Consider the following 24,405-nt stretch of genomic DNA (forward strand, 5'->3'; position numbering starts at 1 on the left):
GACTCTGGAGGTTGATGTTGCTCTCAGGGTTAACTTCCAGAGAGGTAAAGCTTCCCGGGTTGTGTGCAATGAGCTGTTTGCTCTCTCTCCGGGCTCCTGGTGGACACACACACAATCCTCTGGAATCTTGGAATCTAGCTTAACACGGTTTGGCTTAGAAGGAACCTTAAAGATCATCCAGTTTCAACCTTTTTCCACTTAGAGGAGTCCACTCCATCTCCCACTCATCCCCTTCTTGGAGCAAAATAACACAATCACAGGGTTCTGGCTGGCAGTTCAATCGTAACAGCCGTGGCTTGGGTGTGTAAAAAACAAAAACAAAAAAAAAAGCCACACATACACACACAGCCCCTGAAACATTTCCTTGGAAAGAACAGCTTGGCCTTTGTGAGGAGCTGAGAAAGCGTCCGACTGACACCGTTGCCTTAGAGGACCTCACTCAGCCGAGGTTGCATAAACGGGCTTTATGGGATTAGAAGGGTTCCATGCAGCGGCGTGTCAGGTGGGGCAGCTCTCCCTGGCTCTGCCTGTGCTTTGTTATTGATGCCACGCTCTGGAAAGTGCCACCTCACCCCTGTTCCCAGGGCCTCTGGAATGTGCCTGAGGAGCTGAGGGCCCCCGAAGGGAAAAATTTGTGTGTGGGTCTGTGTGTGGCTTCTGCTCTTCACCTGGCAGAGTTTCTGCATGCTGGTGAGGAAAAACCCCTTCCCCCCCTCTATTTACTCCTTGTCTTGTTCCAGGGATGCTCCTGAGCAATAATGCAGGCAGTGATGGGCAGATCCCTGTTCATCGTGGTGTTACACGGGTTGTTCTTCCACCAGCTGTGGAAGAGTTGTGGCACTGTGAAGCACCACGAGTCCTATTTCCTGCCATCTGCTGGTCCCCAGGTCTTTATTGTGTGTTTCGGTGACTTTTGTTGGAGATACACACGATTGCTATCAGCAAGTTTTAGAAGGCTGATCTGTGGGAAAGTGTAACTTGAAGTATCCCAAAGCCAAGCACCTGAGGGGGAAAGGTGGGAAGAGGGTGAAAATCACCAATTGCTCTGCAGAAATCTTGGCTGTTGGATCAATTCCCACCTCCCTCCTCACTCCAAGAACCATCTGCTACAGGATCCCTGGAGCTTTTTTCCAGACCATTTAGGTGAACAATCCCTGCTCAGTTGGAAAAAAAACAAATGGGGAGAGGGAGCTTAAGAAATGCTTGGATGCCTCCCTCCCTCTCCTTTGCCAGCTGAGGGACTCTTGTGCCAGCCATGAAAGTTTGCAGGAATGAATCTTTAGAGTACCAGGAAAGCCAGGAATGAACGTCCTGGAGATTTTGTTACAGATCTTTGCTCCAGTGGAGCTCAGACTGAGGCACCTCTCTCGTGAATGAGCCTCCTGGGAGCCTTGGCTAACAAGGCACCAGGGCTGGGTGATGTCCCCCTCTCCTTGGAGAGCAGCTGGGATGGACCAGAAATGAAAGGGTTAAAATATGCTTCAAATAGACCTTGCTGTTTGGCCTTTCAGATTTTTTTTTTTTTTAATTATTATTATTACTTTGGGGGGAGCAAAACTTGAGGGAGGATATTTTTCCATGTTTCCCACAAATCCCTCTGTGCTTTTAGCACCTCAGGGTTTTTCTGGAGATATCAATACCTTTGAATGTAACTGAAGGAGAACGTTTTTCCTGCCCATCTTTGTTCTAAAAATCCCACCTCAGCCATTTTTGCTCCCTCCCTGAGATATCTGATATTAAATCACCTCATCAATGCCTCAGTAATGACTGGATCTGTACTGGATGTGCCTGGCTGGGACTCAGGTCAGGATTTTATGCCCATTGTGCACCAAGGTTTGGGAGTTAAAGCATTCTGAGTCCCTGTGCTGCTGGCAGGATGTATCCCACTGATTAGAGAGAAATACTCATTAAAACCAGGAAATCACTGTTCCTGCAGGACAGATGGGGCTTTAAGGGGTTTCCAGCAAAGGGGCTGAGGGAGTGCTCCTTTCCCATTCCCATCACCCCATTTTTCCCAGTGCTCCTGCAGCACTGGACATGTCCGAGCCCCCATCCTTCCCCAGTGCAGGACTGCAACATTCCACCGAGTTCCCAGTTCTGGATTTCAGCCATTCTTCCTTTTTGGCTGGGGAATGCATCTCCAGGTCCTGTGCGAGCCTGGATAGTGATTCCCATTGACTGTGGGGACTGGCACCTGGCCGGAGCAGGGCAGAGCCAGGAGAGTGGGGTACAGCAGCCTGGCCAACAAAGCTCTCCTGAGCCCAGCAGATGTTCCTGCAGCCTCTCTGCTCCTGGGGACGATGCCAGCCTGGTCCTTTTCCAGCAGCTCGTCACTTGACACCGGGAACAGTCTGCTGGCATCTTTTGTTGCCCACTGTAGAGTCAAGGACCTTGTGCTGGGAGAAGGCAGGGAAGGGAGGGGACGAGGCAAAGGGGCATGAATTTCTTTGGGTTGTGGGGTTTTTTTAGGTTTTGAGCTTGTTCTGTCTTGTAAAAGCTTTTGGCAGCATCTCCTGGAAAGTGTATCCTGCTCTCCAAGCTCGGGCTATGGTTCGCTGGGTTTTGTGTCAGGATCTGCTCTGCTGAGGGCAGGGTGGCTTTCTGTGCCTTCTCAAGGTGTCTCTTGGGCTTTGATGGGACAGATCATCCTCTGTCCCTTCCCAAGCTGGGTTCTGGCTCTGCTTGATGTGCTAAAATGATTTTTTTTGTTGATGCCCAGGACAGTGGCAGTGGTGCTCGTGTATTTTTGCCATTCCCCAAGTTCATGCAGTGAGGTATCTGAACTGATTTCTTTCGACTTTCAGTTTTAAACACAGTCCTATGGTGGAGGTGGCCAAGGGTTTATGTCCAAACAAGCTCTGTGAGAGCTGGTAGGGAGCATAAATCCAAATATTTCCTCTTACCTTTTTCCTCCTGCCACCTTGCACCACACACTGTGAGGAGCCTCTCTGTAAAATCAAGTCCACAGGGATGCTCAGCCAGGAGATCCTGATCCCACCACTGACCCCATTTCTATCACAGGCTGTATTTCATAGAATCCCAAAATGGTTTGGGTTGGAAGAACCTTAAAAACTGTCTAGATCCAAGCCCCTGCCCTGGGTGGGGATGCCACTCACTAGATCAGTTTGCTCAGTGTCCAGCCTGGCCTTGGACACTTCCCAGGGATGGTGCAACCACAGCCTCTCTAAGCAACCTGTGCCAAGGCCTCACCACCCTCACAGGGGAGAATTTCTGAGCTGGGGGTGCTCAGCCTGGAGAAAAGGAGACTCAGGGGTGACCTCATCACTCTCCACAGCTCCTGAAAGGTGCCTGTGCTCAGGTGGGCTTGGGCTCTTTCTCCAGGAACTGACAGAACCAGAGGACACAGCCTCAAGCTGCACCAAGGGAAGTTTGGGTTGCAGATCAGGAAAAAATTTTTCACAGAAAGGGTGATAAAGTTCTGGAATGGCTGTCCGGGGAGGTGGTGGAGTCACCATCCCTGGATGTGTTTAACAAAGCCTGGATGTGGCACTGGGTGCCAGGGTTGAGTTGAGGTGTTGGGGCTGGGTTGGACTGGATGATCTTGAAGGTCTCTTCCCACCTGGTCATTCTGGGAATTCTTGCAGTATTTTTGTTTTTCCTGCCCTCACCGTTGTGTCCCTCTGTTTCTCGGCAGGCTGACGGGGAACGAACCCCTGACCATCCTCCCTCTGACCTCGGAAATGGAGGAGGCAGCTGTCAAGGCCCACTACAAGGTGTGTGACCGCCTGAAGCTGGAGAAGAAGCAGCGCCGGATGTGCCGGCGCGACCCCGGCGTGGCCGAGACCCTGATGGAGGCCATCAGCATGAGCGCCCTGGAGTGCCAGTACCAGTTCCGCTTCGAGCGCTGGAACTGCACCCTCGAGGGCCGCTACCGTGCCAGCCTCCTCAAGAGAGGTGAGTCTGGAGAGTCTGGGGGACTCCTCAAGAGAGGTGAGTCTGGGGGGCCTCCTCGAGAGAGGTGGGTCTGGAGAGTCTGGGGGGCTCCTCAAGAGAGGTGAGTCTGGGGGGCCTCCTCAAGAGAGGTGGGTCTGGAGGGTCTGGGGGGCTCCTCAAGAGAGGTGGGTCTGAAGAGTCTGGGGGGCTCCTCAAGAGAGGTGGGTCTGGGGGGCTCCTCAAGAGAGAGAGGTGAGTCTGGGGGATCTCCTCAAGGGAAGTGGGTCTTGGGGGCCTCAAGGGATGTGGGGCTGGGGGGCCTCAAGAGAGGTGGGTCTTGGGGGTCTGGGGGGCTTCAAGGGAGGTGGGTCTGGGGGGGGACCTCAAGGGAGGTGGGCCTTGGGGGACTGGGAGGCCTCCTCAAGGGAGGTGAGTCTGGGGAGCTCCTCAAGAGAGGTGGGTCTGGGTGGCTCAAGAGAGGTGAATCTAGGGGGGGTCTCAGGGTGCTCCTTAAGAAAGGTGAGTCCGTGGGGTCTGGGAGGCCTCCTCAAGAGAGGTGGGTCTGGGGAGTCTGGGGGCCTCCTCAAGAGCGGTGGGTATGGGGGGCTCCGCAAGAGAGATGGGTCTGGGGGTCTCAAGAGAGGTGAGTCTGGGGGGCCTCAAGAGAGGTGGGTCTGGGGAGTCTGGGGGCCTCCTCAAGAGTGGTGGGTCTGGGGGGCCTCAAGAGAGGTGGGTCTGGGAGGCCTCCTGAAGAGAAGTGAGTCTGGGGGGGCCTCCTCAAGGGAGGTGAGTCTGGGGGGCCTCAAGGGAGGTGAGTCTAGGGGGGCTCAAGAGAGGTGAGTCTAGGGGGGCTCAAGAGAGGTGAGTCTAGGGGGGCTCAAGAGAGGTGAGTCTAGGGGTTCTCAGGGGTCTCCTCAAGAGAGGTGAGTCTGAGGGGTCTCTGGGGTCTCCTGAAGACAGGTGAATCTGGGGGGGTCTCAAGGGTCTCTGCACTCATCTCCTGCCATGATGACCAATCCGGGCCATCCTTTGCTGGTAGTGCTTCCCACAAGGTCCACCAAGAGCTCTGTGGAAGGCTGGAGCTCATCCCTGGAAGTGCAGGGCAGGCAAAGAATGTGCTAATGGGGGTGGTTTATGGGCTTGCCCTGCCTGCTTCCCACTGCTGGCCCTGGCTGCTCTCCTTGGAGGCTGGAGGTGTTTGTGCAGGTCTCTGCAGCCAGGAGCTACATTTTCTCCCCATTTCGGCTAGAAATTGAGCTGCTGCTGGAGGAGAGGGTTGGGAAGCTCTCAAAGCTGTCCCCTCTTTCTTTATTATTTCTCCTATTTATTTCTCCTATTTATTATGCCAGTCCCTCAGGAAAGAAGTTGAGAAAATGCCCTTTTTGAGGAAATAAGGCAAACCAGTCTGTTCTGTGCTGTCCTCTCAGAGGGGGCAAGGGGAACCTTGTCATAGTACAGGGCAAAACCTGCAAATGGCTGTGTGCTGTTACTGCCATGGATGTGGGCAGTGGGTAGTTCCCACACCTCTTCCCAGCAGCTCAGGTGGAGATGGCCAGAAGTTAGGAGTATTGGAGGAGAAGGTGATATTTTTAGTTATTTTCTTTGTACCACCACATATAGTCCAGTTTCTTCCACCCTCCCAGTAAAATCCAGTTCTTATTTCCAGGCTGCAGCACCATTTTACAGACAGCATTCGAGGGTCTCCAGGGCTTTAGTGACTTCCAGAAAGTCCCACACTCAGCAATGGGCCTGGACCTGGAAAAGCCAGGGTGTGAAGTCTTTAGAGATAAGAGCGGAGGTTTGCAGGGCTAATTAGTGAGGAGGAGTAATTCAGAAGCACCAGGGCTTAACTAATGCACTGTCACTGACTGGTGGAAACAAGGAAAGTCCTTATGAAACCCAAGAGGTCCGGCCAGAGCTGCAAGACATTTAAAAATATCCCTGCATGCCAGAGGAGTCCCTGGATTAGTGGTGCCTTGGGGAAGTCAAGCACTTTCTCATGCTGACACCTGGAGGCCACAGCTCGCTTCTTCAGACGTGCCTGTCCCCTGGGCAGCCCCGGCCGAGGGGCACTGCGGGGCAGCCCAGAGTTAAAACCCCATGGAGACCCTCCCATGGCAGCCCTTGTCAGGGACCTGTGTGATAAATGAGAGCTCTGAGGGCTGCAGGGCTCTGCTGCTGTCTCATTCTGCCGTGGTTTATATCCCTGCAGCATCTCTGCCCTGCCCCGGTGCTGTAAATCCGTCAGGTGGTGTTCCTGAGCAGTAACACAGCGCTCTGTAAATCTTCCTCCTCCTCTCCAGGAGCTGCTGGTTCCTGGTTCAGCATTGCAGCAAGTGGTACCCCAGGGGCGAAGGCTCGCATCTATCACCCACTAGGACACAGCTTTCCAAATTCATCGCTGAGGGCTTGTTTATTCTCCTCCAGGACTTTGCAGGGAGAAAGGAAAAAGGGGGAAAATCCCACTTATTTCACTTAAAAGTTTCTCCCTCTGTGGGGGAGAAACTTTTTTACAGTTTGGTCACCAGACCAGCCCTGGCTGCTGGTTTGCAACTTGGGCTGATGCAGCCCCGTTTCTTAAAATAACAGGGGATTGTTTAAGGGACTTGTTATCCTCTTTGGATACTCGTGCACAATTTTGGAAATGGCTGAAACTGGATAGCCAGGCCCGGCAGACTGTCAATGCACTGGGGCTTAGAATGCCTGCATTGATTTAAAGCTCATTATCTTGTTACAAAATATCTTGGTGCAATCAAATAGTGCGTGGTGGAGATGGCTTTAAAATCTGGCCAGAGCCAAATGTCACATGGAGCTAGTTGGGAGCTGCCTGTGGGTGAGATGATCCCCGTGCTGATGGGCACAGGGAATATGGGAGGCTTTCAGTGGTGGAGAACGGGAGGAGTCGAGACAAAGCTGATGGAAGGGGAGAAGCTGGCAGATGAGCTGTTTCTCCTGGCTTTCTGTCAGGTCTGGAATGCGTTGTGGTCGCACGGCGCTGACTTTCTGCTGGGATTCCACAACCGCTCCGAATTCAGCGCTTTAAATCAGGAGGGCTTCGAGCAGGGTGGAGATTTGGGCTGCCTAATTAGTCAATTAAGGCTGATGGCTGAGAGTTAAGTGTGCAAGGCCGTCTTGGGTAGGGCTTGGAGCGAACTGGGATAGTGGAAGGTGTCCCTGCTCCCTGCCCAGGAAAGGATGGATCTCAGGGTCCCTTCCAACCCAAACCATGCCATGATTGCAGGCTCAGACACCCAGGGCAGGGTTTGCATGCCCCATCCCATTGAGGATTCTCTGTTTGACACTGGTGCCTCTTTGTTCTGTGTAGCTGTGGCGAGAATTCTCCAATCCAGGAGCACAGAGGCTTGGGAACATCTGTCTTTGGTAGCGGCATCCCTCTGACAGGCATGTGGGCAGACTGACCTGGGATCTAACCTAGAAAAAAAAAGTATTTTAGTGAAAAAACATAGTTTACAAAGGATGAGAGATGCTTAGAAGGCATTTTCTACCCAGAGGAGTCATCTGGGTACCCATGAGTTTTCGTTGTGTGAATTAAGAATTCTCTCACCACTTCTGATGAAGTATTTGCAGTGCTGAAGGTGTTTTTGGGCTGTCAGAGGACATGGTCTCACTTCAGGGAGAAAACAAAATTTGTTATTTTAACTCTCACCACTCTTTGTGGTGTCCTGAGTGAGTGTAGAGGTGAACCTTTTTTATTTTAGTGTTATTTCTAGTGAGGAAAAGGTTCCTGTTCTCCTTTGCCAGGTGAGCAGTAGAATGATTGGATAATTTCTACCACAATCTGGGAGGAAGTAGAACCTCAGAACCCTTGGGAGGACCAAGCCTCAGTCTCCTGGGCTGGATTTTCATCAGTCTTCCTGCTCCTGGGAGTGTTTTGGGTAGGCTGACTCTGGGAACCACCACATGAGTTTGCTTGGACTGTCATGAACCTCCCAAGGAACAGTTCCAAAAATGACCTGGCAGTGTCTCTGCATGTCCTTGGTTGACACACCAGCTCACAGATATATCCACTACTGTCACCATCCACTTGTGTTATTTTTGAGTGGGGGATTTCTTGAGTCCCATCCAAAGCTGTTCTGGAATTGCATCTCAAATATGCAGTCGTTTACGGCTTCCATAGCTGGAGAATGGGCAGCTATAAATACTGCCATGTTTGCTTTTTATTTCTGGCTTTTATAATTTGGATTGAAACTGTGGGTCCCTCTGGGTGTCGTTTGCCTGTCGGGGGCGTGGATGCTGCCACATCCCTGCAGGTGAGTGTGGAGGTGTAAAGAAAGGCTGTGCATGGGAGGTTTGAGGTGTAAACTGGGTTTTTTTTGAGTGAGGTGCTGTGTTGGGTGACACATCTCCTGCTTCCCAACCCACAGGTGTCTTCTGTCAACAATTCTGACAGTCTGGAGTAGGACCCAGTGATTTGATTCAGGAGGAGAGGGAAGAATGAGGAGGATTGGAATTCTGTGCTGGGTTCCTGCAGTTTGGTGTCCCCTTGGTAGCAGCAGTGGTACCTCCATGTCCTGTCCAACACTTCATGGAGTCAAACAATGCTTTGGCTTTGAGGGGACCTTAAAGCTCATCCAGTTCCACCCCCTGCCATGGGGAGGGACGTGTTCCATTAGACCAGGTTGCTCCAAGCCCTGTCCAGCCTGGCCTTGGACACTTCCAGGGATGGGGCAGCTCTTGCTCAACTCTTTCCATTTTCAGGCAGAGCCTGTGAGTGACACAGAGTGACAGCCACCGAGCTGGCTAGATTCCATTTGCATTCCTGAATCCTAGCTTGTGCCACCTCTGTCCCTCATTCTTTGCCCTCCCCTGTGCCCTCTTCAGCATCAGTGGTGCAAGTAGAGCTTGCCATGCTTTGAGGGTGTCAGGAGCATGGACCAGACTTTTCCCAGTAGTGCCACAGGAGGAACAGGCAGGACCTGGTGCCCAGGAAATTCTACCCAAACTTGAGGAAGAACTTCTTTCCTGGGCAGTGACTGAGCACTGGTGTGGAGTCTCCCTCACTGGGGATATTCCAGAGCAGTCTGGATGTAATCTTGAGCCCTGTGCTCTGGGATGGCCCTGCTGGAGCAGGGAGGTGGCACCAGATGCCCCACTGTGGTCCCTTCCAACCTTACCACTCTTTTACTCCATGACACAACTCACACTCTTCTCCTAATAGGTTTTGCCTCCATTTCCTGTGGTTTTTTCCTTTCTTTAAGCTGCAATTAGAGCCTCTCCCTCCTGTCCCTGCAGGTTTTAAGGAGACAGCCTTCCTTTATGCCATCTCCTCGGCGGGGCTGACCCACGCCATGGCCAAGGCGTGCAGCGCGGGGCGCATGGAGCGCTGCACCTGTGACGAGGCCCCCGACCTGGAGAACAGGGAGGCCTGGCAGTGGGGAGGATGTGGGGACAACCTCAAGTACAGCAACAAGTTCGTCAAGGAGTTCCTGGGGAGGAAGCCCAACAAGGACCTGCGAGCCAGGGTGGACTTCCACAACAACCTGGTGGGCATGAAGGTGCGTTGAAGACGCCACAGGGTGGGGGGGTTCATGCTGCTGTGGGATTTTGGGGGAATAACGCTGTTCTTGGGTGTGGAATAGGAGTGTTGGATGTGAAATGGATGGTGTGATGCTCCTCCTGGAGGGGAGAAGTCTGAGTTGTGGGATTCACTGTGCAAAACCATTGGAGAGAGACCAGAGGGAAAAGATGGGACTGGCCAGGTCTAGGAAATATGAAGTGGAGACAAAGATTGCTGGTTTCCCACAGGGAGGAGAGGGTTTCACACCACAAAGGGATGGAAAGGCTTATATGAGGTAGGACACGGAGGAAGGGTTTTATGCTGCCACAAAACGTCCTTGAGGGACGCTTCTCTTGCAGCAGTTCCATGGAATATGGACAGTGTAGCATCTCCTTGGCCAGGTTTGTTTAACACTGGCTGGAGAAACAGGTGGCAGGGAACCAGGGTGGAGAGATTAATTTCTGGCTGACCTCAGACCCAACAGTCCCTTCAGTTTTGTCTCCTGGCAGAAACCTGCGTTACCTAGAGTGGGAGACGGTGCTTGGTTGTTGAGTCTCTTTTTTCTTTTCCCATCTTTATCCTCTCTTCCTGCTCTTTACAGCTCCTCTGAGGCTGCCTAGGGGCCTCCCTGCAGGACTGCCAGAATTCAGGAAGCATTTGGACAATGCTCTAGGGCACATGGTGTGATTTTTGGGTTTGTCCCATGCAGGGCCAGGATTTGAACTCAATGATTCCTGTGGGTCCCTTCCAGCTCAGCATTTTCTGTGTCAGATGTAAAGGACAAAGTGTCTGCAAGTGCTGGGTCATCCCAGCAAGGGGAAAAGGAAGAGGCTTTCCACCTTCTCCCATAATATGCTTGGCTGTACCTAGCCTAGAGTTGCTCCAACATGAAAATCCCTCAGATTGGCCAGCACAGGTGCTTAGGATCAGTGTTTCATTGCACCAACCTCCAAGGGGGACATACTGCAAGGCCAGAAATAGCCCTCGAGCCTTGTTATTGTCTGTGTGATTGGATGCTGGCTTGGGGCTGGGATGGGGGACCTGGGTCTCCAGTTTCCCAGGCAAATGCAGCCCAGCCAGTTGTGCATTCTAGGAATGGCCACCCCAGCTCAGTTGTTGCTGTGTCTATGTATAAAATGTCATTCCTTGCGACGGAATTGGGGCATCGGGGAATGCCACCAGCCAGGGCTGGCCAGCAAAGTGTCTCCCCCTCTCCCCACTACCAGATGCTCCTAGACAGCGCTGAGATCAGGATTAGAAATATCCTGGATTTAGCTGGTGTCTGGTTTTGGCTGACAGCTTTCCTGCTCTGGATTAAAGGGCTCAGTGTCTCTGAACTCCTGTGGCAGCTCTTTGACGTGTGAAACAGGCTTTGCAGGATGATGGAACTTGTCTCAACCCTTGTGTTGGTTGCTCTGTCCCATCTTTTGGAGTTGAGTGTGTAGCAGATGGGATGGCAGTGCAGAAGGTGGCCCACGGAGCTGTGATTCCAGCCTGGATGTTTCTGTGAGATGTCCTGGCTCTCCTCTCATTCCAGAGTCACACAATACCTCCAAGGATGTGACTTTAGCTGCCACTGGCAAGTCCTTGTAACTCCAGGAATATCCACCAACAGTGGCAGGGCTAAAAAACCTCCCAGATGGGTTTGGCCCAATTCCCAGTGTTCCCAATCCCAGGAGCTGCAGTCAGGATGTCCATATGGCTGAGGCCACTCTTGGATTTAGGATTTGTGTCCTTAATTATCATCTGTGCTCTACACTGTGTAACTTTGAGCTAAACGAACTCCAAGGATGAGCTGCAGAGGTTGAACCTTCCCTTCTGTGTCCTGATCCTTGCGAGTTAGCTCCCAGGGGAAGATGCAGGACTCTCCAGCATCCTCTGCCTCCACTTCCCTTGGCACAGTCGGACTCTGGCCACTGGCAGTGGTTTCACAGTGTGATATCTGCAGCTAAACAGCTGAGTAACAGTTGTGACGGTTGTCCAGACACTGAGAGCCCTCCTGGCAATCCAAGTCACAGACCTCTGCTGCAGGTCAGTGATCCAGTGTTCCTATTTTCGTCCACCCACAACGTGTCTGTCGAGTTGGGGTGGCTGTCTGACAGCTTTCCTTTGCCCGTTTGCAGCAGCAGTTGAAATGATTTCTGTGTTTGTGCTGCTGGATGTAGTAATTAATTGTGGTGGAAAGCCAAGCCAAGCAGCCCACCAGGCTCACAGCACCACCATGGAGCCAGGCAGGGAGGAAGGGAATGTTGAGGAGGAAGCTTTCAGGAGGGTGGTGGTAGAAGATCAGGAGGACACACATCTGTATGGTCGGGATATGTGGCCCTAAACCCCTGGCACAATTCGGTGTCACTAAGATGATGATCAGAGATGAGGACCCAGGCTGACTTTGCGACTACAAAGTCAAAACTTGCAGTGCTTGCTTCAGATTCCAGAATACTGAAACCAGTTTGACCCTCTTGATGTGGTGGACGGGTTGTCTTTGGCACTGCTTGCTCTCAGGTGTGGATTAATACCAGGTTTGAACTCTGTTCTTCCTCCTGTTCCCACTGCAAGTGCAGGGATGAGAGGATGGAGACTGAGAGCACTACTGCATTCCTTGCTGAGTTTATGGATATTTTCCTTGAGAAAGGTAGTGAGTTAAAGATGATTCTTAGCATGTTTTCCATGTCTTCAAAGAAGCTGCTCACCAACCAACTCCTGTCATAAAGACTTCATGAAGACTTTGCCCTATCAAGTAGGGTTTGCTCACCCAGTGACTGCAGCAGTCTGAAACCACTTTGGACTAACCTAGCATGGTTATTGGAACAATAACTCATCTGGATTTGATCTGGGGTGGATCAAAGGCAGTATAGGAGTGCAGACAGCCTTGATTTGTGCCATTTTGGAGCTGAGCAGTTTGGAGCTGCAGTTCTTGCAGTGTGTGGATGTGTGTGTTCACTGAGGGAGTGGAGAAGTCTCTACGAATGATACAGCACAAGCTTGGTGGTCTCTCACTGATTCTTTACATGTCATTTTTCCCATCTAATTACTCCCAACCATGGCAAAATATACAAATAGTCCCTTGAGACCCAGCAAAAAAAGGACCTGTGCTGGACTGACTAATTTGGCAAGCAACCCTCTCCCCTCCTGGTCACCACACCAGTTTCTCCATGGTGTCACACCAGCAAACAATCCCTGTATTTCTGCGAGGGTGACATGATCCTATCCCGCCTAGTTTTAGTGTCTCTTGGTAGACGTTCTCATTTAATTATGATTTTACTTCTGCTTTTTACAACCTTGATGGGCTGCCTGTAATTTTGCTGCCACCAGTGAAATAATCACTGAACATGTTGTGCCCGTGGTGGCTCACCAAGTTATATGATATGACCTCAGTGGTTAATGAAAGGGTGAGCTTGTCTAGTGTGAGGATGAGGTAATTAGACCAGGACTTCTCCAGCCTTCTCTTTATTGAAAAGCAGGAGCTCTGAATAGACCACTTATTAAAAAAGCAATTTCCCTTCCTTTGCCAGATCTACTCTCCCTCATTCAGCCATTCTTTCCGAGGGGTCTTGGGTGGAGAGGGTGTTTTGGGGGGAGATGTGTGTGTGGAGGGGATAGGGGAGAAGTCAACTGTATTAAAGCTCCGTTGCCAGCAATGAAGTTCCTGAGTCATATTAAATGAAGCCCAGGCAGCCTTGCTAAAGCTCTCATCTTCTCTCTGTCCTCCCCCCTTTTCCCCCTTGTACACACAAGTGCAGCCCTCTTTTGTAACCCATTAATGAAAAGGCGGAATATTAGAGCACTCAATTAGTTCCACTGGGCTTGAGTAAGTGATGTTTTAATTAAATTTGCCCAGTTTCTCAGCCAAGTATCATTAAACATGACTTTCCAACTCCCTCTCTGGAGCGTTGCTAAGTTTCTTAATCCCAGGAGTGCTGACCTCTTCCAGAGGTATGTCTGGTCAAGCATGTCTTACAGATCCAAGGGGCACAATTAAAAGGGGCTGCTGTTACCCTAGGAAAAAAAAAATTATCATGTTCTCATTGCCTTTTTCCTTCATCCTTCCAGCAGGAGGGACACAAACCTTTGCCTCAAGTCCATGTATAATCACAGAGAACCAAGTGTTAATTACAAAATTATGGGAAGGTAGAGATGGAGAAGAAGACAAGATCTCTCTTTGAGTTTCCTGCTTTTAAACTGGTTCTTTTCATGAGTTTCATTCATCTTTTTTACACAAGATGCTTTGGTCTATGCAGAGCAAGTGTTTCTGAAGGATCACAGAATCCTGGAATGGCTTGGGTTGGAAGGGATCTTAAAGGTCACCTTGTCCCAACCCCCTGTCATTGTCCTTGTCACCTTTGTAGGCTTCAAGTCCAGACCCATCCTGAGACAGCTACACCTGAAACCATCTGGGATGCTCTGGAGAGGATAGTGGGAGGTGCCTGGACATTCCCTTGCTGTTGACTTGCTTATTTTGGAATTCCATCTGAGGAATGGCTTTTCCCCCCAGGCGGTGCTGGCAGGGATCTCTCTGGGGGGCTGGAGATGCACTCTCCATATCAGGGAGATGTTTGCCCAGCTATCATCTGTCTGAGGAACTTCATGAGCTATCACATAACATGTTATCAGAGCATGCCACCCTCTTCATTTCTGGAGCTGTGTTGGGCAGAGGGGGGAAATTGAGACCCAGAAAGATTAAGTGACTCACTAAAGGTCACACACAGGCGGAGGGAGGCACAACTCTCCCGTTGCAGAGACAGTGTTTACAAGCACTGACCATCCAGTCTCACACAGTTCCTGCTCGTTAACACAGTTCCAGTCCAACTCCAGGTTTTGCTGCACCTTTGTGATGTGTAATTTTTGCTATTTTGGAGCTTAGTCCACTTGGTGCGTGCAAAAAAAACCCCAAAAGACATAAAGCATCCTTTTTGGCAGTTTTTTAGGGATGTGTTTTGCAGTGAGAAATGGGGCATCACATGTTTACCAAGGTACAAATCAAACCCAGCAAATAACAGCCTGAGAAGAGCTCTTAATGTACAGATCAGTTTTCAGGGCCACCACTGGTATTAATTGCTGCAGGTTATGACAGGTAGGAATGCCCAGGCGTGCTCTCTGGATTTTCCTCTCCTTTCAGGCTGAGAATGGCTCAGCCAAAGCCTTTCTTAGGCCTGGAAATCAATACTCTGGAAAAAAATGGCTTGCTGTGTCCCATAAGTGATTGCAGTTGGTTGTTTATGTGGAGCTTTTTTAGCATGGGAAGCATGCTAGGAATACTGAGCATGGGGAAAATACTTCTGAAGTTCTCAGTTTTAAGTAGGGTTATGTTGTTCCATGCTTAAATGTTTGTGTTTTAATACCTATGTCACTAAAATATGAATGTTCCTATTTTTTAAAGAGGGGAGGGTGGTGGGAGGGGAAAACTGTTCTGAAAAAGCAGGTTGAGAACAGGCTGAAAAGAAAGGTTTTTAACAAGGTGGAAGAAAAAAGAAAGGACAACTTCTAACAATCTGTGAAACTTTTACAGATCAGCCAGTGGCATTGGCCAGTGTGAAGGGACAAGTCTGGTCCACTGGTTGTGTGTGGGGACCGTGGCTGCTGTCCAAACAAACATTAATACTTGAGCTGAGAGAATGACTAAGCCTGTTTAAATTGAAGAGGGCTCCATGTACGGAGGGGATTGGATTTGTGGGGAAGCATCCCAAAGCCCTTCCCAAAGCCAGGCAAGACTTTTCCCTGGATGAGCTGCCTGCGAGGAGGGTTTGCTGCCTCCTCTGCCCCAAACCATAGCGAATGGTTTGAAGCCTTGGAGCCGCAGCCCAGCCATGACGACAGCGGAGCAATAAGCGAGGAATTCCCACGGCCGGGTGTCCGCCCTGGGCTGCTGCTGCCCAGACAAGAGTTGTCTGGAAAAAAAAAAAAAACACCGCCAGAGCCCCGTGACCCAGCTGGGAATGAATGGGAATCCTGTCCTCGGCGTTTCAGCTAAAACACTGAGAAATTGTGTGTTGCAGCATGTCTGAGACTGATCATGACGGGGGCACTTAGTCTGAGCTTCGCGGCACACCATTGTTGGGAGGAAGGATTACATGTTGCATAGCAATGCTCTGCTGTGATCCCTTTTCCCCATGTAAAGCCAGTTGGGAAGGCAGTCCAGCAGCGCTATCTGATTTCCTCTGAGCAGGAAAGCCCCAGGAAAAATGGTTCTGTCTTGCTTTGTGTTATCCTCATTCTGCGTTTGTCAGTATTGGGTGTTCTCACGGCAAGGTCAGTGGGAATATGTGTTCCTAAGTCAAGCTAAATAGCACAAAAATCCTTATTTTCCTCCCAAACCGTTCTGTCTGAGACTGCCAGACCAGGTGGTTGTTCAGAGGAGAGTGGGAGGACAGAATTCCTATGTGTGATGCCATCCCTGATCCACCACCACTTGTCTTTGTTTGGCTTTGTTTTCATGGTAGGAGCTCTCTACAGCACACAATACAAAAAGAAAGCTCCTTGTTGCTGTTGCTCCTGAGTTACTACAACCCTATTGCTGTGTGGTAGCTGTGGAGTTGGGGCCATGGGGAGCATGCAGTATTTTGTGCCTTGGATGGAAGCTGAGCCATTCTGCTTCACATCGGTGACAAAGGTGCAGGTGGCCACATCCTTGGTGTGGATGAAGTGATTATTCAGTCGTGTGTTCAGAACAGGTTCAGGTCTGTATAGGATGGAGGCACATCAGGCTCTGAACTGTGATGAGCCTTGAAAAGAAAGCAAGAGCTACTACAGCTCTTGAAATATGATTTTATATGGTAAAACCTTATTCTTCCTCATCTAACCAAGATTTTTGGGAATAAAAACGATGTTTTTCTGTCCTGGAAGCCCCTCCAGGTTTGAAGGCATGATCCAGACATTTGTCCCAGGATCCAGCCAGCAAAGCTTTTTCCAAGCAACCTGCTGACTTGGATCAGTCTTGCTCTGCTTCTTGAAGAAATGAGGTGGATTTAAGTGTCTCTGACAGGAGCTTGCAACAAGAGGAGGAAAGGTCATTGTGGAAGCTGGGGAGCAGGACGGGAACCAGAAGGGCTTTGCCAAGATTCATTTTGGCTCGTGGGTGGTTGGGGCCCGGAGGCAGCAGTTCCCCATCACGCAGTGCCTCGAGGAGCTGCAGCGTGACTGACAGCAGCAGGGGAGGCTGCCGAGGCAAGGCATTTTTCTAGGATTTTCACTCTTGCTGCCTCGTAACATTCTTGAGCCCTTCCCGGTCCTTCCAGGAGAAGGTTTACGGGGTGGTTGGGATGCACCGTGCTTGCACGGCAGCCATAGGAAAATCCACATGCTGGATTTCATGAACTGGTGCTTTCATGGGGATAGGGACAATGGAAACCTTTTATGCTTTTGTCCACCAGAGCTGTCCCAGCCACTGCCTAACAAGGAGCTTGAAGCATGTCAGGAAAATCCAGACTGGGGTTCATGTGGAACTTTGTTTGAGCCCAGATGAGGAGAATACAATTAATCTACCTTAATGCACTTATTAGTACCCCTTGAGAGACCTTTATGCTGCGGCAGGGACAGCTGGTGTGAGGAGAATGTTTTAAAGCACCTCAGTTAGTGCTTGGTGGAAGTATTTAGACATCTGAGTTTGGCCCAGACGGTGGGATTCCACTCAGAATCCCCTAAAGTGAGGTGCCTCTGTGTGGGCTTGGTCCCCAGGCTCCTGTTGGTGATAGAGGTGTGCTCAGCTGTCAGTGGGAGCCTGGAGAGCTGTTCAGTGGAACAGGTGTTTGCCTCACTGCAGGGTCCTCTCCTGCTTTGGCTGCCCTGACTGCGATGAGAGTTCTGAGGTGTTTCTCCAACTGAGGTGTTTAAACTCAAGTGTTTGCCTCACTGAGGTCAACCCTGGCTGGCTGATGCGATTCAAGTGCCTAAACCTACATGCTTACACCAGACTGAAGGTCTTGTGCCATCAGCCAGCTGCCAATCCATCAGGATCAGGTTTTCCAACATGCGTTGGGCTGTATCCACCAGTCTTGGCTGTAGTGCTCTTGCAACGTTAGCACTCCCACAGAGCTCCAGAGAGGTGGCTTCTGACAAGAACAGCCCCGACTCCAGGTTCCCTTCCTGAGTTTCATGACCCCGTCTTGTTCAATCAGCTCCAAGTCCAGGAGAACGACTACAAGCTGAGCCAGTTCTCATTGGTTTCTTGCTTTCCCAACTCCTGTGCAATGGGGGGGGTTGTCTCCTTTTCCAGGTGGAGCAGATGCAAATGTGCTGGGGGAGGAGGAAAGGTTGAGGAAAGCCTGAACTGATGAATGACTGCAGTGTGCAGCCCTTTCCCAAGTATCCCAGCAATTTCTGCCCGGTTTGCTGATGGTGTGGGCATGAAATCAGGTGGAGGAGCTTTGTTTCACACGAACTCAGCTCTCACTTCTGGACAAGCAGTGAAACAGGACTTTACACGAGGGAGGGGATGGGTGAGGGTTGGGGCTTTTCCCCCCCTCCCCTCGGTGTTGAAATGTGTTCTGCACGCTCTTGTCTGACATTGTGGGATTTCTTGTGGACTTGGCGAGACACTTTGGCACACAAAGCGTGACAGCCCTTACCCAAGCCATCCCAGCTGAGCGCTATAACCAGCAACACATCTCCCCCTGTAACCCGTCACCGCTTCCAATGCTACTGTGTATTATTGGATTGCACTTGCAAAGGTCTTTGGCTGTCACAGGAATGAAGTGTGACCATTGGACAGGCCCTGCTGAAGGCTGCATTATGCATATTGTCTTTCTAAAAATGTTTCTGGAATATCACAATTGGGCCAGGCCCCAATTCTGAGTCCATGACCTATTGCACGGTTGCACATGGGGCTCAGCAGGATTTGTGCAGTCAAATAATTAAGAACCTGATGGTCAGGAAATGGACTGCAGCCAGTCCTCTGCTGTCAGGAGGCCACAATGTAGCCAGATGCCATCATGGGCATGGGGGGGAGGTTGTTTTCTTCTTTTTTAGGTACTGTAGATTGTCAAAAGAAGAGCACTTTCAGCAGTACTTCGGTACCTTGTCAGGATCCCGCTTTGTCAAACAAACTCTCTTCTCACCTGCTGTTTTAAGGGGTGGTTGTACCTTACCCATTTAAAGTCAACAGAACCTAAGTTTGGGGAAGGGGTAGGGTGGGAGAATTAGAAATGCAAATTTGTGTTTATAATCTCTAGACAAAATATGGGGCATCTATGGCTGTCCAAATAACATCTCTGCTCATGTGTTGCCTATGGAGGTACCCCTGGTGTAAATCTCTCTCTGGAGAAGGGGAGCTGGAACATTCCAATGCTGTTTCTAAGATGGATGTGGTTTTGTGCCGTGAAACTTCTTTATTGCAGTTTATTTGAAAAGGATGGGATCCTTTGTTTAGCATCAGTCAGTTGATGATGCTAAACTAAGATTCCTTCTGCTTGCAATTCTGCTTGGGTCTAGGGTCCTGTGGTATGGAGAAGGTTCCTACTGTCCACACTCCTGTTCTGGAGCATGTGCCACCCCACCTCTTCCCACTAAACCAACTTCTTCCACTTTTATATCTTACCTACTTATTATTGACAAAGATAAATAGGTGTTAAAAGATGTATTAATCTCTTAGTTGTATCACAGTTTCAGATCTCTATCTACACGATGAGTGGCAGCACTGGACAATCTTTGTGCACCTTTCTAGTATCTTTAATTAGCCAATTAAGCAAAGTTTTTGCAGGTGAATGTCATACTCTGGGAACTAAGAGCCTTTTGAAGTAAATATCTCCTGTAGGATGCATTTTCTGTTTGCTTCCAACAGATATTTTTTGTATTGTCACCAACTCTGTGTCTCTGAAGCGTCTTCTAGAAAATGTCGTGTTTTACTTGATGTTTTGATTTCCTCCTCCATGACTGATTCTCTTTGGGGCCGTGTGTGTGTCTGCAGGTCATCAAAGCTGGCGTGGAGACCACCTGCAAATGCCACGGCGTGTCCGGATCCTGCACCGTCCGAACGTGCTGGAGGCAGCTCTCCCCCTTCCACGAGATCGGGAAGCAGCTGAAGCAGAAGTACGAGACCTCGCTCAAGGTGGGCAGCACCACCAACGAGGCTACGGGGGAAGGTGACATTTCCCCCCCTAAAAAATCCATCCCCGGCCACAGCGATCAAATCCCAAGGACTACGGATCTCGTCTACATTGACGACTCCCCGAGCTTCTGCCTGATGAGTCGGTATTCCCCCGGGACCTCGGGACGGAAGTGTTACAAGGACAAGAACTGCGACAGCATCTGCTGTGGCCGGGGCCACAACACACAGAGCCGGGTGGTGACGCGCCCGTGCCAGTGCCAGGTGCGTTGGTGCTGCTACGTGGAGTGCAAGCAGTGCACCCAGAGAGAGGAGGTTTACACCTGCAAGGACTGACGCAACCTGCGGCTTCTGCTGCACGGCCACCCCCGGGGATGGGCCAGCTCGGAGAACTGCCTATGGAGACAAACAGGGTTTGATTGACCTTCTGGCATCTGGAAGCTATGTTGAGACATAAGCACTTTGTAGGGTACAGGTGACCCAGCTGTGTTGCTGTTTTGTTTTGGCATTTTTTTGTTTTGGTTTTTTTTTGTTTTGTTTTGTTTATCCTGTAGACTGAATTTTCATGAGGTCCAACCATGTGGAAATAAGTGCCTGTCACACTGGGGTTAGACACCAGTTGACCTTCACCTTCGTTGTCTACGCAGTTTGACGGATCATTTCTCCTTGGAACATTGTTTCAGCCATCCTCCATGAACTCCTGGGCTAAGAGATTCCCTTTGGCATGAATATCCTGTACTTTATTCCTGGAGCTCACCCAACTGCTTAGAGAGCTGAGCAGATGCAAAAGATCTTTCCACTTTGAGTGTGGTGGTGCCGGAAGCAGACATTTATTTCTCCTGAAACTGGAGCGGGATTTGTAGGGAATGATGGGTTCTTCCAGTGGAGTTTCTGCACATGGAGCAAACCAGGCTCTGACAAAGAGACCCACTGGGAGCATCAGCTCTTTAATGACAGCTCTGTGACTGCGTGCATCATCACCACGTACAGCTCGGAAACGTTGGGTCCACCACACTGCAGACAGAAATAGATCCAAGAAAGAGGTTGGGAAGACAGCAGAACACCAGACGTACCTGTCCCCTTCAGTCCAATCCCACGTTCTTTATTTAAAACAATTTGCCCAAATGCAGGTTCTTTAGCACTATCGCTGTCTTAAATTTAACATTTTTTCTTTTTAAACCACTAGATACTTTTGTTTCATTTTCACTTTGCGCTTGATTTATTTTTCTCTCCTCTTCCCACCTCTTGCTGATGGAGGTCAACCTGTGGTAACTGCTTCAGAAATCCCAACTGGAACTTGTTGAGTCTTATGCCAGCTGAATTTGGACGTATTTCTCTTGAGTAGGACAAGAGGAATCCCAGTGCCTCTTGGAACCCGGGGCTGTCTTGCCTTATGGAGCAGCCGTTTTGGCCTGGATCAGACCTCTGGAGGAGCTGACTTTTCTTTCCTAGGTCATCATTCCATTTACTCTAAACCATGGCAGTGGTACATGACACAAGCTGTATGTAAACCCTATGACCTTAAGATGATTTTTTTTTTTAACCACTAGATCGAGAACTGTACTTTAAAAACACACCTGCTAAATCCTAACAAACTCATGGATTTGGAATAACCAAACGACACAGAGACAACCTGAGAGAAGCCAGAAATTTGACTGCAGGGGTTGATCACTCCAACGCTCTGAAACACATGACAACCTCCAGCATTTCTTTTTTGCTTGGAAGAGGAGATTTACAATCCAGGACATAGCATGCCGATATTTTTCATGTAAAAGTGGATTGGAGGCAGCCTGAATGAAGCTTTCTAAGGAAAAAATGGGGAGCAGAGGGTGTTTTGTTTGATTCTTGGTAGCAATTTTTCATTGTCCAGTAGTAGCAATTTCCACCAAGTTTCTATAACCCCTTGATCTGGTGTTCAAAAAAGGAGATTCTCAAGCATTAGTAAATACTAGTAAAACAAAATGGGAGCAATTTCCCAAGACGAACCATTATTTTTCAAGGTCTTTTTTTCCTTATTTAATATTCCCCCCCCCCCCCCCAATTGTAGCCACTAATATTTAAGCTGTTCATATGCATCTACTGGGAAGAGAAAAGATAGATTTGGGGTCTTCTTAGTTACAAGTACCTGTAATCCAGCTTGGCTCGTTAGCATCAAATCTTGAGGAGGGGGCAGGGGGAGGGACAGGGTATTATTGTTAATTAGCACCATGCTTCTGCAAAGTGAAGCAAAATGTCTCCTTTTTGGTGTTTCCTTATTTGCTGTAAAATTCTGAAAATTGGAATAATGCTGGAGGAGTGAAGGTGGAATCCACATGTGAAAATCACTCCTTCCACCCCAGCAAAGCACCGGGAAGGTCTTGCCGCTTTTGGGAAAGTCTCCCCCGAGCAGTTTATCTAATGGTTTAAAAAATAAATCACCTAGAAACCTATTATTCAGTGTGTATATATAGATATATATACACACCTTGACACATAAAAAAAAATATAAATATTGAACATTTATTTATTGTAAAGCCCTTCAGAAAGACCTTCTTATGGTTTCAATGTGGTATTATGTTAAATTCTCTTTCTCCCTCTGTCTCTCTCTCTCTCTCACATATGTGCAAACTCACTGTTACATTTTTGTGTGTTCTAGAATAGCTCTTCCCCTTCAAAGTAAATCCAGATCCAAACCTGCTCAAAACAGGACTTTTGGGGTCTGAATTACTATTTCTGGCTCCATTCTTTCTTTTTTTTTTTTTTTTTTTAAATCGGTTCTTAATTAAAGGATGGGCCGCAATGTATGTGCATTATTATTATTATTATTAATTATTATTATTATTATTGTTATATTTAAACCATGGGCCTCATTTTCCTCCTTTTCACTGGTGTCTCTGTCTCCATTGACCTCGCTGGAGTAACTCCACATTGCACTGGTGTGAGAGGAGAATGAGTCCCTAGAAGCAGAAGAGAGGGGAGTGTTGGCATGGATATCCTGGCCAAAAAAATGCCAGGATGAGATGGGATGGGATAGGGAAGATTGGTGTGTTCAGCTGTGTGGGGGAGAGAGATATGGGTGGGAAATTAGGCAAGCTTGTCTAGAAGAAAGCAGCAAAGAGTGAATGAACTACTGAGTGAAAGAGCTCTTCTGTGTATTATAACTCACGCACTGAAGCCTGGATGCTTTCTGTAAGTATTTAAAAAAAAAAGGCAAAAAATTTAAAAAAAGACAAAAAAAAGAATTACAAAAAATTAATAACAACAAAAAAAAAAACCACCACAAATTGTATTTATGTTCATGTGGATATAGTACTTGCCTGTTATATATTGTAAATAGCAAGGTTTATTCTCCTGTGGTAAAAAAAAATTATAAATAACTAAATAGTAGCGAGGCACATGTGTTAAATGTATAGGCAGTGTATAAAATATACTAACACTCTGAAATCAGGAGAACTTGTCTTCTTGGCCTTTTGACCTAGGGTGGTAAAACAAATGTGGGTTATTTTTCTTCTCCCCCGTGCACCACGCTGTGGGTGTGTTTTGGGTGGGGGGGTCTTTAGTTCCAGCGTTTTCCAGTGTTTGCCTTATCATTGAAGAAGGAATGGGGGCAAAAGCCTCCTTTTGGAAAAATCCAGTGGAGTTTAAGTAGGAGCTGGGAGAGAATATGCCAAACCATCTCAAAACCCTTTGGAGTGCCAGGCCTGGGTTTTCTGATGGTGAGAGATGTGTTGGAGTTGAATTAACTCATGGAGTACGAGTGCTACTCCATCCACAAGTCTGGAAAACCCTAAACAAGAGACTGGCAACTCCTGCATAAAACACTGGGGAGTGTCCTGTAAAACCTTTTTGTCCCAGCTGGATTAAACTGGATTTTTCCAGAGAGGCTGATTCTGCCACCATACCATTGGATCTCCAGTGCAATTCAATGAAATTGCTCGGTTTTTTAAAACTACTTCAACGGTGGATTTGGGTCCCTGAACTTTTTCATGGTGTCATTTCATATAAATATATATATATATATATATATAAAGTGCAAAGTAACTTTCCCCCTTTTTCTTATCCCCAGAGAAACAGGATTTTGCTCAGATGTAACTGGAGAAGGACAGATGGGTGGAGGGGAGATCTGTGGTTCCTGACCCCCTTTCACCCCCTGTCCCCCCAAAAGTGTCAAAGTGTTGGTTCTCCTAAGCTGATCCAGCCCGATCAGTTTTGGGGTGGGGGGGTGCAACCATTATTTATATAACTTTTTTATTAATTTTTTAAAAAAGAGAAGTTAGCTGATGGAAGAATATTTTTATTGAATAGTGCATTTTAGTTATGTCAGAAATATAAAAAAAATATATAATATTTTTGTAAACAAGGCAAACTGAAAATGTTTGCTGTTTTATATTAGAATTTTCTATTAAAAGAAATAAAAACCCACAGAAATAATTGTTGCACCCGTCATCTGTTTTTTAACAAGCTTCTATTCTGTGTGACTGACTCATTTTTGCCGGATGTGGAGAAATGCAAAACAAGTCCTAAACATTATGTTCTCCTTATCTTCCAGTTATCGAAAACTCCAGTTGATGAAACAAGCATTGTTTAATCAAAGGGGATTTTTAATTATTATCGTTATTGATGCTAAAAACGAGTAATGAAAAATTAGTAACTTATAATGGAAGGATAAAAAAATCAACCCTAAAATTTTTAAAAGTTTACCCTTTTTTAGCTGAACATCCTGGTTTTGAGATGGGTCTGGATGGAGGAAATCCCAAATCTATTTGCAATAACCAGGGATTTGCCATTGAGCTCAGTTGGCTTGGGAAGAACAGCTCTTAAAAAGGTGGTTGGGGAAAATAAAATCATAATCTGAGTACATTGGAAGGTTAAATGAAGAGGACCAAATTCCAGGCTTGATCCAACACAAGCATCTTTTATCTATTTGAATAGAGCAGTATAAAACTGGGGAGCTGGGGATTTGATCTGCTGTGATTCA

The 24,405-nt window shown here is 48.4% G+C and overlaps 1 protein-coding gene across 1 annotated transcript in view; it reads left to right on the forward strand.

The window, feature by feature from the left end:
• Positions 1-23,446, forward strand: part of WNT9A (Wnt family member 9A) — a 57,159-nt gene extending 33,713 nt beyond the window's left edge. The window contains exons 2-4 of the mRNA XM_068176158.1: positions 3,656-3,915; positions 9,148-9,410; positions 19,311-23,446. Coding sequence (XP_068032259.1) covers positions 3,656-3,915; positions 9,148-9,410; positions 19,311-19,784 — 997 coding nt within the window. The 3' untranslated portion in view covers positions 19,785-23,446. The remainder of the gene's footprint in view (positions 1-3,655; positions 3,916-9,147; positions 9,411-19,310) is intronic.
• The last annotated feature ends 959 nt before the right edge of the window (positions 23,447-24,405 follow it).

The sequence above is a fragment of the Anomalospiza imberbis genome, chromosome 1 (assembly GCF_031753505.1).
Source record: "Anomalospiza imberbis isolate Cuckoo-Finch-1a 21T00152 chromosome 1, ASM3175350v1, whole genome shotgun sequence".
NCBI classification, from domain to species: domain Eukaryota; kingdom Metazoa; phylum Chordata; class Aves; order Passeriformes; family Viduidae; genus Anomalospiza; species Anomalospiza imberbis.